General features: G+C 35.6%; 1 protein-coding gene across 50 annotated transcripts in view; it reads left to right on the top strand.

Annotated features, from left to right (window-relative positions):
• Positions 1-13857, top strand: part of CLASP2 (cytoplasmic linker associated protein 2) — a 180004-nt gene that overhangs the window by 143493 nt on the left and 22654 nt on the right. For 26 of the 50 annotated variants that reach the window (XM_060402732.1, XM_060402731.1, XM_060402745.1 and 23 more), the window contains 6 exons: positions 1125-1288; positions 2092-2170; positions 2298-2348; positions 6135-6278; positions 10528-10671; positions 13569-13675. In XM_060402732.1, the coding sequence (XP_060258715.1) occupies positions 1125-1288; positions 2092-2170; positions 2298-2348; positions 6135-6278; positions 10528-10671; positions 13569-13675 (689 nt within the window). The remainder of the gene's footprint in view (positions 1-1124; positions 1289-2091; positions 2171-2297; positions 2349-6134; positions 6279-10527; positions 10672-13568; positions 13676-13857) is intronic. The other 24 variants (XM_042235797.2, XM_060402752.1, XM_042235814.1 and 21 more) reach the window with 1 other exon arrangement.

Raw genomic sequence — 13857 nt, 5'->3', positions numbered from 1 at the left:
ATAAATTGTCTCATAATGCAACATGGCTGACATTGTCTTAAGAACTTTTCCCTCTTTATGTAGAAATAAATTGTCCAGTATGATATTGAATTTATTGATGAGATATAACCTTATTGTATGTCACTTGTAAGTATTTTTAATTAGATAAATCACTTACAAATTTTAGTTTCCCTAATTTTTCTTGAATCTTATAAGAAGTTTAAAACTAGTAGATTAATATTGGAAACAATTATAAAACCCCTCGGTAAAAATGGAGACTAATAGCATGCCATCTGGTTCTTTGTAGAAATCATTAAAATGTAGATGTAGATTTGTGTCCTGATTTTGTTTATTTTAGGCACAGGTATCCCAGGTCATTTAAGGCTTCCCAGGTGGCATTAGTGGTAAAGAGCCCGCCTGCCTGATGCAGGAGTCGTAAGAGGCGTGGATTCTGTCCCTGAGTTGGGATGATCCCCTGGAGGAGGAAATGGCAACGGACTCCAGTATCCTTGCCTAGAGAATCCCATGGACAGAGGAGCCTGGAGGGCTACAGTCCATAGGGTCGCAGAGTCAGACATGACTGAGCAACTGAGCACACAGGTCATTTTAAATTACTTTTGGGGCAGTTTTAATGAATAATACATCTTATACCAAAGAATTTTGTGACCGCTAACACTGTGAAAACTAAGAAGTCTCCAGTTAGCCCATTATGTTAAAAATCATCTTATATATTAAGGGAGCTGTCAGCATAGTCTTCCTCTGATTAACTCACTGACACTTCAGAGAGCTGGGGGCTGGTGAGACTATAGGTAGTTTCTTGGCCTAAATTCAGGTAAAATGAATTTCAGTTTAAGCTGTGGCATCATTGACAACCTTAGGTGTGCCAGCCATTGTGGCCAAAGTTTCTCTACCAAGTGATGCTGCATGGAATAGCTAATTGTCGAACTTCAGCAGAAGTTGGATAACAGTTCAAACGTGCTCTTGTATCACAGAGTCCAATGAAAAGCGAGAGAGATTGTTTTTCCGCTTGGCTGCCAATCGCTGTGCCTCTGATTCCTATATTCCTTTCTATTTCAGTTTTGAATTGATCATAGAGGTCAATATTTCCTCCTTTTTCTTCTCCTTCCCCCATTTACCCACTGTAGGTATTCAGCATGTTTTTGGAGACTCTAGTGGACTTCATACAAGTCCACAAAGATGATCTTCAGGATTGGTTGTTTGTACTGCTGACACAACTACTTAAAAAAATGGGTGCTGATCTGCTTGGGTCTGTTCAAGCAAAAGTTCAGAAAGCCCTCGATGTTACAAGGTAAGATTTTTCTTCATATATTTCAAGTTTACCCAGTAGTAATTAAGAAAATTCAGTTTTTGTGTTGAAAGCTCAGATTTCTGAGTCCTTTCAAACCATCAAGACTTCATGAGCTCCATTTGAAAATTGTTAATAATGTCCATTTACATGGTATAATTTGATGCAACATAGGTTCTTAGTTCAAACATTGCATTTAATCTATAAAAAATTTCATTAACATCGGTTGAGTAATTCAGGGTAGCAATTTATTGTAATTAAGATGTAACTGCAAAGTAAAGGATTTTATTCAGTCTAATATAAAGATTAAAATATTTGCTAAACTTAAAAAGAATGTTTTATTATGCATTCTTTTTTCAAAAGATTTTGAACCAATAATACATTTCTACTTTCTTGTGTAGATTGTTGAAGTGACTTATTTCAAATATCCATTTACTAAGTTGAGATGAGTCTAGAATTCAGGTATTAGGTATGGAAACATCTCTGATACTGTTGAACTTTTCCCTGAACACATTTTCTGATTAAATCTATAACTGAGGCAAGAGATCATTATTTGCTCTAGTGTTGCTTTTTAACCCCCTACAGGGGGTTAAATTTATACTTGCAAGGTATAAATTGAAACGTTCTGGTTCTTCTGAGAGTAGCTTTTATTATATTTTTTACCACATAAACTATACCACATATAGATATGCTTCATGCATGCTTTCTAAATGACATTATGTTTTGGTATTAAAAATAATGTTAAGTTTGCTAAAAGCTTACTTGCTGACTTAATTTTTTTTTGCTTTGTTCTTTGCATATTTCAGAGAATCTTTTCCAAATGATCTTCAGTTCAATATTCTAATGAGATTTACAGTTGATCAGACCCAAACACCAAGCTTGAAGGTAAAAATTTGAGGTCTTTTGAAGACATTGTAAGGAATTGAAGTATTTTATTCATAAAGTTAATGTTTGTATTTCTGTCACATGAGAAGCTGTTCAATCAGTGGATTTTGTTTTTATAAACTTTCAGACAGTCAAGCCAGCACTTCGGGACCAGCTTCACTCTTTTTGGAGCTCCAAGGTTTTATTGGTTTTGTTTTAATCTGCATTATTTCTTTTCTTAACTCTCTTTACAAACTCTGCAGTGTTTCCAATAATGTTTGTATGCATCTGTATATTCAACTACTAACCATTACGAGCCTCTAAAGCATGCACGGGTTTGATTTCAAATGTTACTCGGTGCCAGATTATCTTCCGGAGAAGCTTACTGGGGACTCATAGTTAGAAAGCAACACAAGTATGGCCGTCTAACCCTAAGCTGTTGTGCAAACTCTCTCTATAAAGTCTTTTCTCATTTTATGTTTGTGATTTCCCAGTCCTTTTTTTTTTTCTCTTCAAAGTTTAGGAGTTTGAATAGGTATTCTGTACAGAATATCAGTTTTGCCTATGTATTTCAATTAACAAAAAATTTTAAGTTTAATCTCAGAGCTGTTCTCCAGTTCTTCTTAATTGAAACAGTAGCACTTTTTTTCTTCTTATAATGTGATACTTCTGATGTGTGCATAAGCTTTAGATTTGAGATTAGCTTTCTCAATTGTTATTAGCACACATTTTCTAATAATTTATGTGGAAACTAGGTAGATACCGATTTTTTGTTACAAATAATTATTTAACATAGAAGAAAATATGTACCCCTGAATTCTTTACTAAGAATAGTTTTATTGAGTTTTCTTAAATGAGATTAACGTCAGGGAAATAACAAGCATATGTACATTTACAAGCCTTGTATTTTCTGCTCTGTTCTGCACGAAATGTTTCTATAAGCATTATTGCCTTGGATTGACTTCCCTTTTAAGTTTCTGAATATGATTTTGCCTTAAAGTCACAATTATGTTTCTTACCAGGGTTGACATGTACTCAACATATGTTATTTTCTCAGAGCTGCTTTGTGAAAGAGGTTCCATCTGTTTTGGTTTTTAAAAGTGACCTGCAGAAGGAGAATAATTTACTTGCTATTATTGATAGATATTGTTTAAACTTGTTATTCGTCCAAGCCATTGTGCTAGGTATTCCTGATAATTTTCTGTCACTAATATTTATAATAACGTGATGAACTGTAAACTGTGGAAAGAATTATGATTTAGGTACTGGTGGTAGGTATTCAAATGGTATTGAAAACATATAGAGTTGTTACATGGGCCAGTAGAAATGGAGGTCTGAACCATTAGTTTTCAAAATAAGGGTTGCTAAAGGCCTGAAGAGAAAGACAATGGGAAGTATAAAACTAGTTTCCTTGTTAGGAAATGTCATACTGAAGACTGGAATCACAGACTGTTTCTCTGAAAGTCATACATACATACACATACACATATGTACGTCACGGTGACGTCCAGCTCTGCAACCCCATGAACTATAGCCTGCCAGGCTCTTCTGTCCATGGGGTTTCCTAGACAAGAGTACTGGAGTGGGTTGCCGTTTCCTTCTCCAGAGGATCTTCCCAACCCAGTGATCAAACCTGGATCTCCTGCATTGCAGGCAGATTCTTTACTGACTGAGGTAAAGAATATTTACCTCATATTACCTCATATTTATGAGGGAATATGTATGTGTATATGACTTTTAGAGAAACAGTCTCTGTAAATATGTATATATCATAATCTGTTATATGGACATAGGTATGGCTTTTATATATTATACACATGTATATACATAAAGCTGTAGGGGAAAGTCACTGTAGGGGAAAGACACCCACAAATTAATGTCTTAGGATAGCAAAAAGGAATTTTATTGGAGCTGTACCTTATGCCGAAAATAAAAGTAACTTTGAGATGATTGACAGGATTAAGAATTTAAAACTTAACAGATTATAGAAAAACACAAATAACTTCAGTATGAGATTTACCAAAATGCTTTATTTAAAAAGTGCTGGATCTTTCAGATAAAATTTTATATTTCTCACAGACTATCATGTAGCCAAATGTCAAAAAGGAAGCAATAAAATAGACAAAGAGGGCATACAGAGTGATTTTATTTGAGTAATATTTTTCAAATAAATGGAACTTTTTGACTTTTTTTTGAGTTTCAGAAATATGTTTAGAATTATACACACCTTGGCAACTATAATGTTTTTCCTCTCTGAAGAAGAATGCATGTTAATGTTATTAAAAATACAGACGATGTTTATAACCTTTTGAAATATACTACCAAAATATAAATTTTCAAATGATTATATATGTATTATGGTTGTTTTGCTTATTTGTATAGTAAACACACCTATTCTATGAAACTATTTAGAAACTTTACATGCCTCTATAAATTGCCAAGACATGGTACTAATTAAATCTCACATAGTGCAAATAAATATTTTCAAAAAACAAAATGCATTGATGTTTATTCTTTGATTTACTTTAGCTTTCTTTCAGCTGGTCTTACCAGTAGAAGATGACGTGGCTTAAAACTCCAGGATGTTATGTGCTGCCATAATTTAGTTGGGCTTGCTACTCAAAATTAACCATACATCTCTTTCCCTCTTCACTGTATGATTTACTCAGGATGGTTTTGGATTAACTTAAAAAAAAAATTTCTTACAGTTACTTCTTAAAATCATTTATTATGAAATGAAGACAATAAGTTGATGCTTTCTGTCTTCTTTAAACTGGAAGCAGAGAGGGGAAAATGTTCAAGAGTCAGAAGTTTAACTTATTACTTCTATATATTAACTTGACATAGTACTTCCCAGAGACCTTATTTGGATTGAGTGAGAGAAATGATCAATAATAAGATCAATAATAGGGGATGAAGGAGTACAGAATACCTGATTACCTTAATCTTTGACAATATTTTTTCAAAGTTGCTATTTTTAATCATACATTTAAACCTTCCTTTTTCTAAGTCTGCAAATCAGCATTTAGTATGTGTTTAGAGTCTGCTGTATCCAAGGACTGTGCACTCTGCCAGGTGCCATTTCTAAAGTGCACTGATAACGTCTTAGAGAATCATTATTTAGAAATCTAGAATGTTAGACGTGACTTTAAAAACAGTGGTTCTCTAACTTTTTCTACCCTGCCATACCGAGAAAGGGGGGATTATTTAATAATGGCTTACTCTAAGGGTAAAGAAGGCTGCATCTAAGAGAGAGAGGCGTGTGTGCTTTGCCCCACCTCTTGCTGATTTCAAAGCCTGCATCCTACAACACTCCTACCTGCCATGCCACCCACATATCAGGAATTTCTAGGAGAATAGTAAGACTTTTTAAACTCATATATTATACTTATTTTATGCAAATAAGTGTCTCTTCCCCAGTGGTCCTTCTGTAAAGCTTTTTTTCACATTTATTTTGAGAGGTGGTTCTAGCAGTTGATGGACCTATTAGGGAACCTGGTCTCATTGGAGCCTTAATGTATATTTATCAAAAACCTGTATTGCCCACTTTGATTATCCACTTGATTACCCACTGGATGTATAATACCTTATTTCCAAAACTCTTTGGTTCATTTCCCCAAGAGGCAAATTATCCTTCAATGTATAAAGACTGGTTCCCAGGGAGATCTAGACAAGAGTCAGCTCTAAGCTCTGAAGGCAGACTAAAGGAGAAGTGTCTAATCTTATCAAGAGAGTCTTCAACAGTTACTCAAAGATGGGTAATAAAATTTATAAATTCTGCTATGTGTGGGGAAAAAAAGCCACATTATCATATATTTGTACCTCTGATAGGTAGGTGGTTGTATGTATAACTTTTCTTTTGCTGTTGATGCTTTTTCATTTTGTATTTGTTAAAAAAAAAATTATTACCTATCTATTTCTCAAGTGTTCTTACGCCTAACGATGCCCAGCTGATTGTCCTCTCTCTTTGTGCATCCCTGTATAGGTGAAGGTTGCTATCCTCAAATACATAGAAACTCTGGCCAAACAGATGGATCCAGGAGATTTTGTAAATTCCAGTGAAACTCGCCTGGCAGTGTCTCGAGTCATCACTTGGACAACAGAACCCAAAAGTTCTGATGTTCGGAAGGTATGTTTTAGTTTAAGATTCAGAAGATAAGCAAAATCAGAAAAGCAAATCAGTCATTTTAGATTGCCAGTTAAGGAAGCTAATATTTTCAGGATGTTACCCATTAGCATAGAGTTATTTACCTGGTGATACAAAGATCTTTAAAAAAAAAATCCTCTCTTTTAAATTTTATCCAATTAATGTGACTATAATTTTCAAACTTAGAATCAAAAATAGCTGTCTTTGACACAGTCCTCCTAACTCTTATAGCCATTCAGAATTTTTTCCCTTGCATTTACCTATGTATTTCAAATAAGAGTTTGTACTGTTTCTTGATGTATTAATTTTGGGCATTATTTACTGACCTGTTGATAGATTCAGTCATGTGTATCTGTCTGTCTGCCTTTGTAAATGAAGATTTCACTTTCCAGTATCCTGGCCTATGTCTTTCCCCCATAACCTTCAAAATACTTATGAATCAGTTGTTGGTAATCAGTAGAAAAGATTTAATTTTGACTGTGGAAGTATTAATTCTTTCACCAAGTGGTTAATTACTGCCTCCCTCCTTATGGAAACTTTGTTTGTCCTAGTGTTAATAATTTGCCTTGGTTTTCATTGTCCTGTTTCTCCCCCCAACATATTTTTTAAGTGTTAATAGGTTCAACATCTCTGCCCCATGCTCATGGCTGAGATTTTCCATATGCTCAAAAACAGTGGTTCTTTCTTTTCTGGGGTGTTCCTTTCTAGACCCTCTGTTCTCTTCACCATCTTCCTGAGATTCCTCTTCAACCCTAATCATTTGTTTCTTGCATCCTGTATCTGGCTCTACTGACAGAATCAGAGTAATCAAAACAATATGGTACAGACACAAAAATAGACACACAGATTAATGGAACAGAATTCTGAGAGCCAAGAAATAAACCCATGCACAAATGGTCAATGTGTGTTACTATGATAAAGTAGCCAGGAATATACAATGAGGAAAAAAATAATCTCTTCAATAACTGGTGCTGGGAAAACTGGACAGCTACATGTAAAAGAATGAAATTAGAACATTCTCTAAGACTGTATACAAAAATAAACTCAAAATGGATTAAAGACTTAAATGTAAGACTGAATACTGTTAGTATCCTAGAGGAAAACATAGAACACTCTCTGACATAAATCGCAATAGTGCTTGTTGGTTCCATCTCCCAAAGCAAAGGAAATAAAAGAAAAACAAATGGGACCTAATTAAACTTAAAAGCTTTTGCAGAGCAAAGAAAACCGTAAACAAAACAAAAGACAGCCTATTGAATATGGGAGAAAATATTTGCAAATGACTGATAAGGGATAAATATCCAGCATATATAAACAACTTCTACAACTCAACATCAAAAAAAAAAAAAGCAGCTTAATTGAAAAATAGAAAAGCTGAATAGACTATTTTCAAAGAGAAAATGCAGATGGCCAACAGGCAAATAAAAAGATGCTGAAAATCACTAATCATCAAGGGAATTCAAATCAAAACCACAGAGATATTACCTCACACCGGTCAGAATGGCTGTCATCAAAAAGAACACAGATAACAAGTGTTAGCAAGGATGTGGAGAAAAGAGAACCCTCATACACTGGTGTTGGAAATGTAAATTGTTGCAGTCACTGTGAAAACAGGTCCTTAGTTTCAAAGAACTAAAAATAGAACTACCATATGACCCAGCAATTTCATTCCTGGGTATATATCTTAAAAAAAAAAAAAGCAAGAACATTAATTTGAAAAGGTATACACACACCAGTGATGTTCATTGCACCATTATTTACAGTTGTCAAGATATGGATGGTAGCAACATGTGTCCATCAACAGATGAAAGGATAAAGAGGTGATACACGCACACATGCACACACACCATGGAATACTACTAAGCTGTAAAAATGAGCAGAGTTTCGCCATTTGCAGCAACATGGTTGAACTTAATGCTAAGTGAAATAAATCGGACAATGACAAACACTATGTGATATCACTTACGTGCGGAATCTAAAAAATTTAACAAACTAGTGAATATAATAAGAAAGAACTCTATTGAGATATAGAGAACAATCTAGTGGTTACCAGCAGGAGAGGGATAATATGGGAGTGGAGAAGGATGAAGTATAAGCATTTAAGTATAAAATCAGTCACAATGATATATTGTACAAGGGAAATAATAAGTATAAGTGAGTTATAATGTATGAGTCACTGTAGTATACACCTGTAACTTATATTGTATAGCAAAAAGAGTACTTCAATTTAAAAAATCAGGCCAAACAAACAAGCAAAAAAGATTAAGCATAAATTAATAAAATAGAGAGTAGAAAAATGATAGAGAAAATTCGTGAAACCAAAAATTGTGTTTTTTGGAAAGATCAACAAAATTGACAAACTTGTAGCTCTATTGATAGAAAAATGAAGAAAGCTGAAATTACTAGGATTAGAAATGAAGCAGAGAATTTTATTACTAACCTTCCAGAAATAAAGATAATTATAAAGGAATGCTACAATATTGTATACTAGGAAGTGGTAAACTTGGATGAAATGGGCAAATCCCTAGATAGACACAAACTAACAAAACTAACTGGAAAAGTCAATAGAACAAGTTAAGAGATTAATTTAGTAATCAAAAAACCACCCAAAAAGAAAAGCCAGGCTCAGATGGTTTAACTGGTGAGTTCTACCAAACATTAATATCAATTCTTCTCAAACTCTTCTTTAAAAACCATAAAAAGTAGGAACACTTTCCAACTCATTCTTTGAGGGCAGTTTTATCTTGGTAACACCCAGACCAAGACATCACACACAAAAAGAAAACTACAGATCAGTATCTCTTACAAATATGGACACTTTTAATCCTCAACAAAATACTGGCAAACCATATTCTGTAACATAAAAAAGAGACTTACATACCAAGACCAAGTGGAATTGATCACAGGAATGCAAAGTTGAGTTAACATCTGAAAATCTGTTATAGTGCTCCATATGAATACTAAAAAGACAAAAGCCACATAATTATCTCATCAGAAAAGGCATCTGGCAAGATCTGACATCTCTCATGATTAAGACTAAATAGCAAGCAAACTAACAAGGGAAGGGAACTTTCTAAGCCCAATACAGGGCACCTCCAAATATCCACAGCTACTTAATTGTGAAAGATTGGGTGCTTTCTCTGTAAAATCAGGAACAAGAGATAGATGTCAGTTCTCACCATTTCTGTTCAACACTGTAGTAGGGTTCTAGCCAGGACAGTTGAGCTGGAAAAAACAACCCCCCCCCCAAAAAAAAAAAAAAAAAAGACAAGAAAGAAAATGAAAGAGACAAAAAAGAAAGAAGGAAAGAAAAACTATTTCTATTTGCAAATGATATAATTTTATGTATAGAAAATCCTTTAGAATCACTAAAATATTATTAGAATTAATAAACCCATTCAGCAGGATTGCAGGGTGCAAAATTAATACACAAATATCAGTTGTATTCTAAACATTCAAACAATCCAAAAGTGAAATTAAGGTAACAATTCCATTTAAAATAGCACTAAGAAGATTAAAAAGTGATAAATTTAACGAAGCACAGAGTTTATAGTAGAAACTGTATAACAATATTGAAAGAAATTTAGGATGGAAAATCATCCCATGTTCTTGGATGAGAAGATCAAGTCTTCTTGGATAAGAAGACTTACTATATTAAGATGTCAGTACTCCCCAGAGTGATCTATAAATTCAGTGTAATCCCTACCATATCCTAGCTGGCTTTATAGAAATTGAGAAGCTGATTCCAAAATTCATAGTGGAATTCCTGGGGCCCCGTAATAGCCAGAACAGCCTTGGGGAAAAAAAAAAAAAAAGTAGGAGGACTTTACACTTGCTGACTTCAAAACCTAATACAAAGTAATGGTAATCAAGGCAGTGTGGTAATGGGTTAAGGACAGAGATAAAGACCAATAGAATAGAATTGAGAGTCCAGAAGAAAACCCGTGTCTGTGGCCAACTGATTTTCAACAAAGGTGCCAAGACCATTGCCCTTGGTAGATCATATTTGTTATACTTTTCATGATCCCTTCTTTCTTTCAAAAAACAAATGGTAAGTCAAAAAAATGTTTTTTATTGTTTCAGCAAAGAAATTTGAAAGCATGTAGGAACATCCTTTTTCCCTAGGAAAGGTGGTCTGGCACTATTGAACAGAAATGTTGAATGAAGAAAATGGTCTCCTTTGAGTAACCAAAATATATTCATCTGCTTCTTATATGTCTTTGTTTTCTAGGCAGCACAGTCAGTCCTGATTTCCTTATTTGAACTCAATACCCCAGAGTTTACAATGTTATTAGGAGCTTTACCAAAAACTTTTCAGGATGGTGCTACCAAACTTCTTCATAATCACCTTCGAAACACTGGCAATGGAACCCAGGTCTTTTTTCACTTGTTTTATTTTATTTTTTTTGTCCATTGTTTAATGTGATGGATGGTTAACAACAGTAATTGCTTTCTTTTTTGCGTGAAGTAAACTTTGATCCTAATATGTAATTTTTGCATTTGCATTAGGCAGCATTTCCTAAGCAGAAATAAATATTGTCCTGGAAAGAATAGTCCTTAGGCCTCTAATTTTTCTGTTATTATTTGGTGTGCATTAGGGTGGTGGTGAATGGTGACCACGGTATGAACAGGAAAGTGAAATATAGCAGAACTTAGATGAGAACTTAGATCAGTGCAAGCCCTGAGAATTAGAGCATGCTCTTTAGATGAACCAGTCTTTATTGGAGGACCAGCAAGGATGACTTATTCCAGGAATAACAGGCCCAAGGAGGGTAGTGCTTTAAAGGACATGTTCACATTTAATAATTACAGGCTTGTCAGTCCATAGGTGCTTGAATAATACAAGAGTTTATTTTGGAGAAGTAAGATCTGAGTAAATGAAGTGTTAGTGTTATATCTAAATGGTATTGAACTATTTGCATAATATGCCAAAGAATTGAACTTGGGTTTTAAAAAGACAAAGCGGACAATACCTTTGATAATGCGTAAAGGAGAAAGCAGATGCACTTATGTCAGGAGTAAGGTAAAGTGTAAGGGGAAAACAATGTGAGAACCATTCCTTGGGACCAAAGTCAGTTACTTTTTTAAATGGGAAGGGGGAGTTCCCTGGGGGTGCAGTGGCTGGGACTCTGTGCTGCCACTGCCAGGGCCGTGGGTTGACTCTCTGCTCAGGAAACTAAGATCCCACAAGGTACATGGGACAAAAACTTAAAATTAAAAACATAAAAGGAGAAGATATTGTTTTATTATTACCTTAAGAGTAGGCAAATCGCTAATATGACCAGATTTTACTTCTTTGATGTCTTTGTAAAAATCGTTTGTAAATCAAACTGAAGGAGGAACAAAATTTAAGTGACTGTAATGATTGGAGGTGAGCTTCTAGATGTTTAAGCTGGTTTTAGAAAAGGCAGAGGAACCAGAGATCAAGTTGCCAACATCCGCTGGATCATGGAAAAAGCAAGAGAGTTCCAGAAAAACATCTATTTCTGTTTTATTGACTATGCCAAAGCCTTTGACTGTATGGATCACAATAAACTGTGGACAATTCTGAAAGAGATGGGAATACCAGACCACCTGACCTGCCTCTTGAGAAACCTATATGCAGGTCAGGAAGCAACAGTTAGAACTGGACATGAAACAACAGACTGGTTCCAAATAGGAAAAGGTATACGTCAATAGGAAAAGGCTATATATTGTCACCCTGCTTATTTAACTTCTATGCAGAGTACATCATGAGAAACGCTGGGCTGGAAGAAGCACAAGCTGGAATCAAGATTGCCGGGAGAAATATCAATAACCTCAGATATGTAGATGATACCACCCTGATAGCAGAAAGTGAAGAGGAACTAAAAAGCCTCTTGAATGACAGTGAAAGAGGAGAGTGAAAAGGTTGGCTTAAAGCTCAACATTCAGAAAACGAAGATTATGGCATCTGGTCCCATCACTTCACGGGAAATAGATGGGGAAACAGTGGAAACAGTGTCAGACTTTATTTTGGGGGGCTCCAAAATCACTGCAGATGGTGATTGCAGCCATGAAATTAAAAGACGCTTACTCCTTGGAAGAAAAGTTATGACCAACCTAGATAGCATATTCAAAAGCAGAGACATTACTTTGCCAACAAAGGTCCGTCTAGTCAAGGGTATGGTTTTTCCAGTGGTCATGTATGGATGTGAGAGTTGGACTATAAAGAAAGCTGAGCGCTGAAGAATTGACACTTTTGAACTGTGGTGTTGGAGAAGACACTTGAGAGTCCCTTGGACTGCAAGGAGATCCATCCAGTCCATCCTAAAGGAGATCAGTCCTGGGTGTTCTTTGGCAGGACTGATGCTAAAGCTGAAACTCCAATACTTTGGCCACCTGATGCAAAGAGTTGACTCATTGAAAAAGACTCTGATGCTGGGAGGGATTGGGGGCAGGAGGAGAAGAGGATGACAGAGAATGAGATGGCTGGATGGCATCACTGACTCGATGGACGTTAGTTTGAGTGAACTCCGGGTGTTGGTGATGGACAGGGAGGCCTGGTGTGCTGCGATTCATGGGGTCAGAGGGAGTCGGACACAACTGAGCGACTGAACTGAACTGAACTGAATGATCGGAGGAAGGAATTGGCTTAGGGCAGGAAGCTAATTTAAGATTGTTAATTCGGAATCTTGTTTAATTATTGAGGAAAAAAGATTGTTGTAATATTTAGGAGAAGGAATAGCTGAGGATAACAACAACAAAGAACTTAAAGAGCTAGTTGCTGAATGGGAAGAAAGCTTTTCCCCACAGAAACTAGAGTACGTACATGAGTATTTTAAAATAACGACCTAGCAAGGACTTCCTTGGTGGTCCAGTGGTTCATAATCCGCCTTGCAGTGCAGGGAACATGGATTCAGTCCCTGGTCAGGGAACCTGGGATTCCACGTGCCATGGAGGAACTTGGAGGAACTTGTGTCTGCATGCCACAATTAAGGCCCAACGCAGCTAAATGAATTTTAGTAATAAGTTAAAAGAGAACTGTAAAATAGTGACCTGGGAACTTCCCTGGTGGTCCATTGGTTGAGATTCTGTGCTTCCAGTGCAGGGGTGTGGGTTTGATCCTGGTTGGGGAATTAAGATCCCACTTGTCTCATTACATAGACAAAAAGTTTTTTTTAATTTTTTTAAATACATAAAATACTGACCTATTAATATAAATCTGGCTCTTCCATGTGTTCAACATCTTGACTGTATGGCTTCCCTAAGAGCCTGTCATATGTTCACGTCTATTTGATTCTTGTCCATCAGGGTTCCATGGGAAGTCCTTTGACAAGACCAACACCACGGTCACCCGCCAACTGGTCCAGTCCTCTTACTTCTCCTACCAATACATCACAGAATACTTTATCTCCAAGGTAATAGAAGGATTGTTTACCATCATGGTTTGTATTTGCAGATTCCCATTCTTAGAAAAACTGACATCAATATAAATCCAGTTGATTACTGCTTAACTAAAATGTCTTGGACACATAGAAACTTAGCAAATTAAAACAATGTTCGGTTTATTCCAAAATGAATCCTTTAGATGATAATAATA

This window comes from Ovis aries, chromosome 19 (assembly GCF_016772045.2).
Source record: "Ovis aries strain OAR_USU_Benz2616 breed Rambouillet chromosome 19, ARS-UI_Ramb_v3.0, whole genome shotgun sequence".
In the NCBI taxonomy this organism is placed as follows: domain Eukaryota; kingdom Metazoa; phylum Chordata; class Mammalia; order Artiodactyla; family Bovidae; genus Ovis; species Ovis aries.
This window is presented reverse-complemented; position numbering and strand designations above follow the sequence as displayed.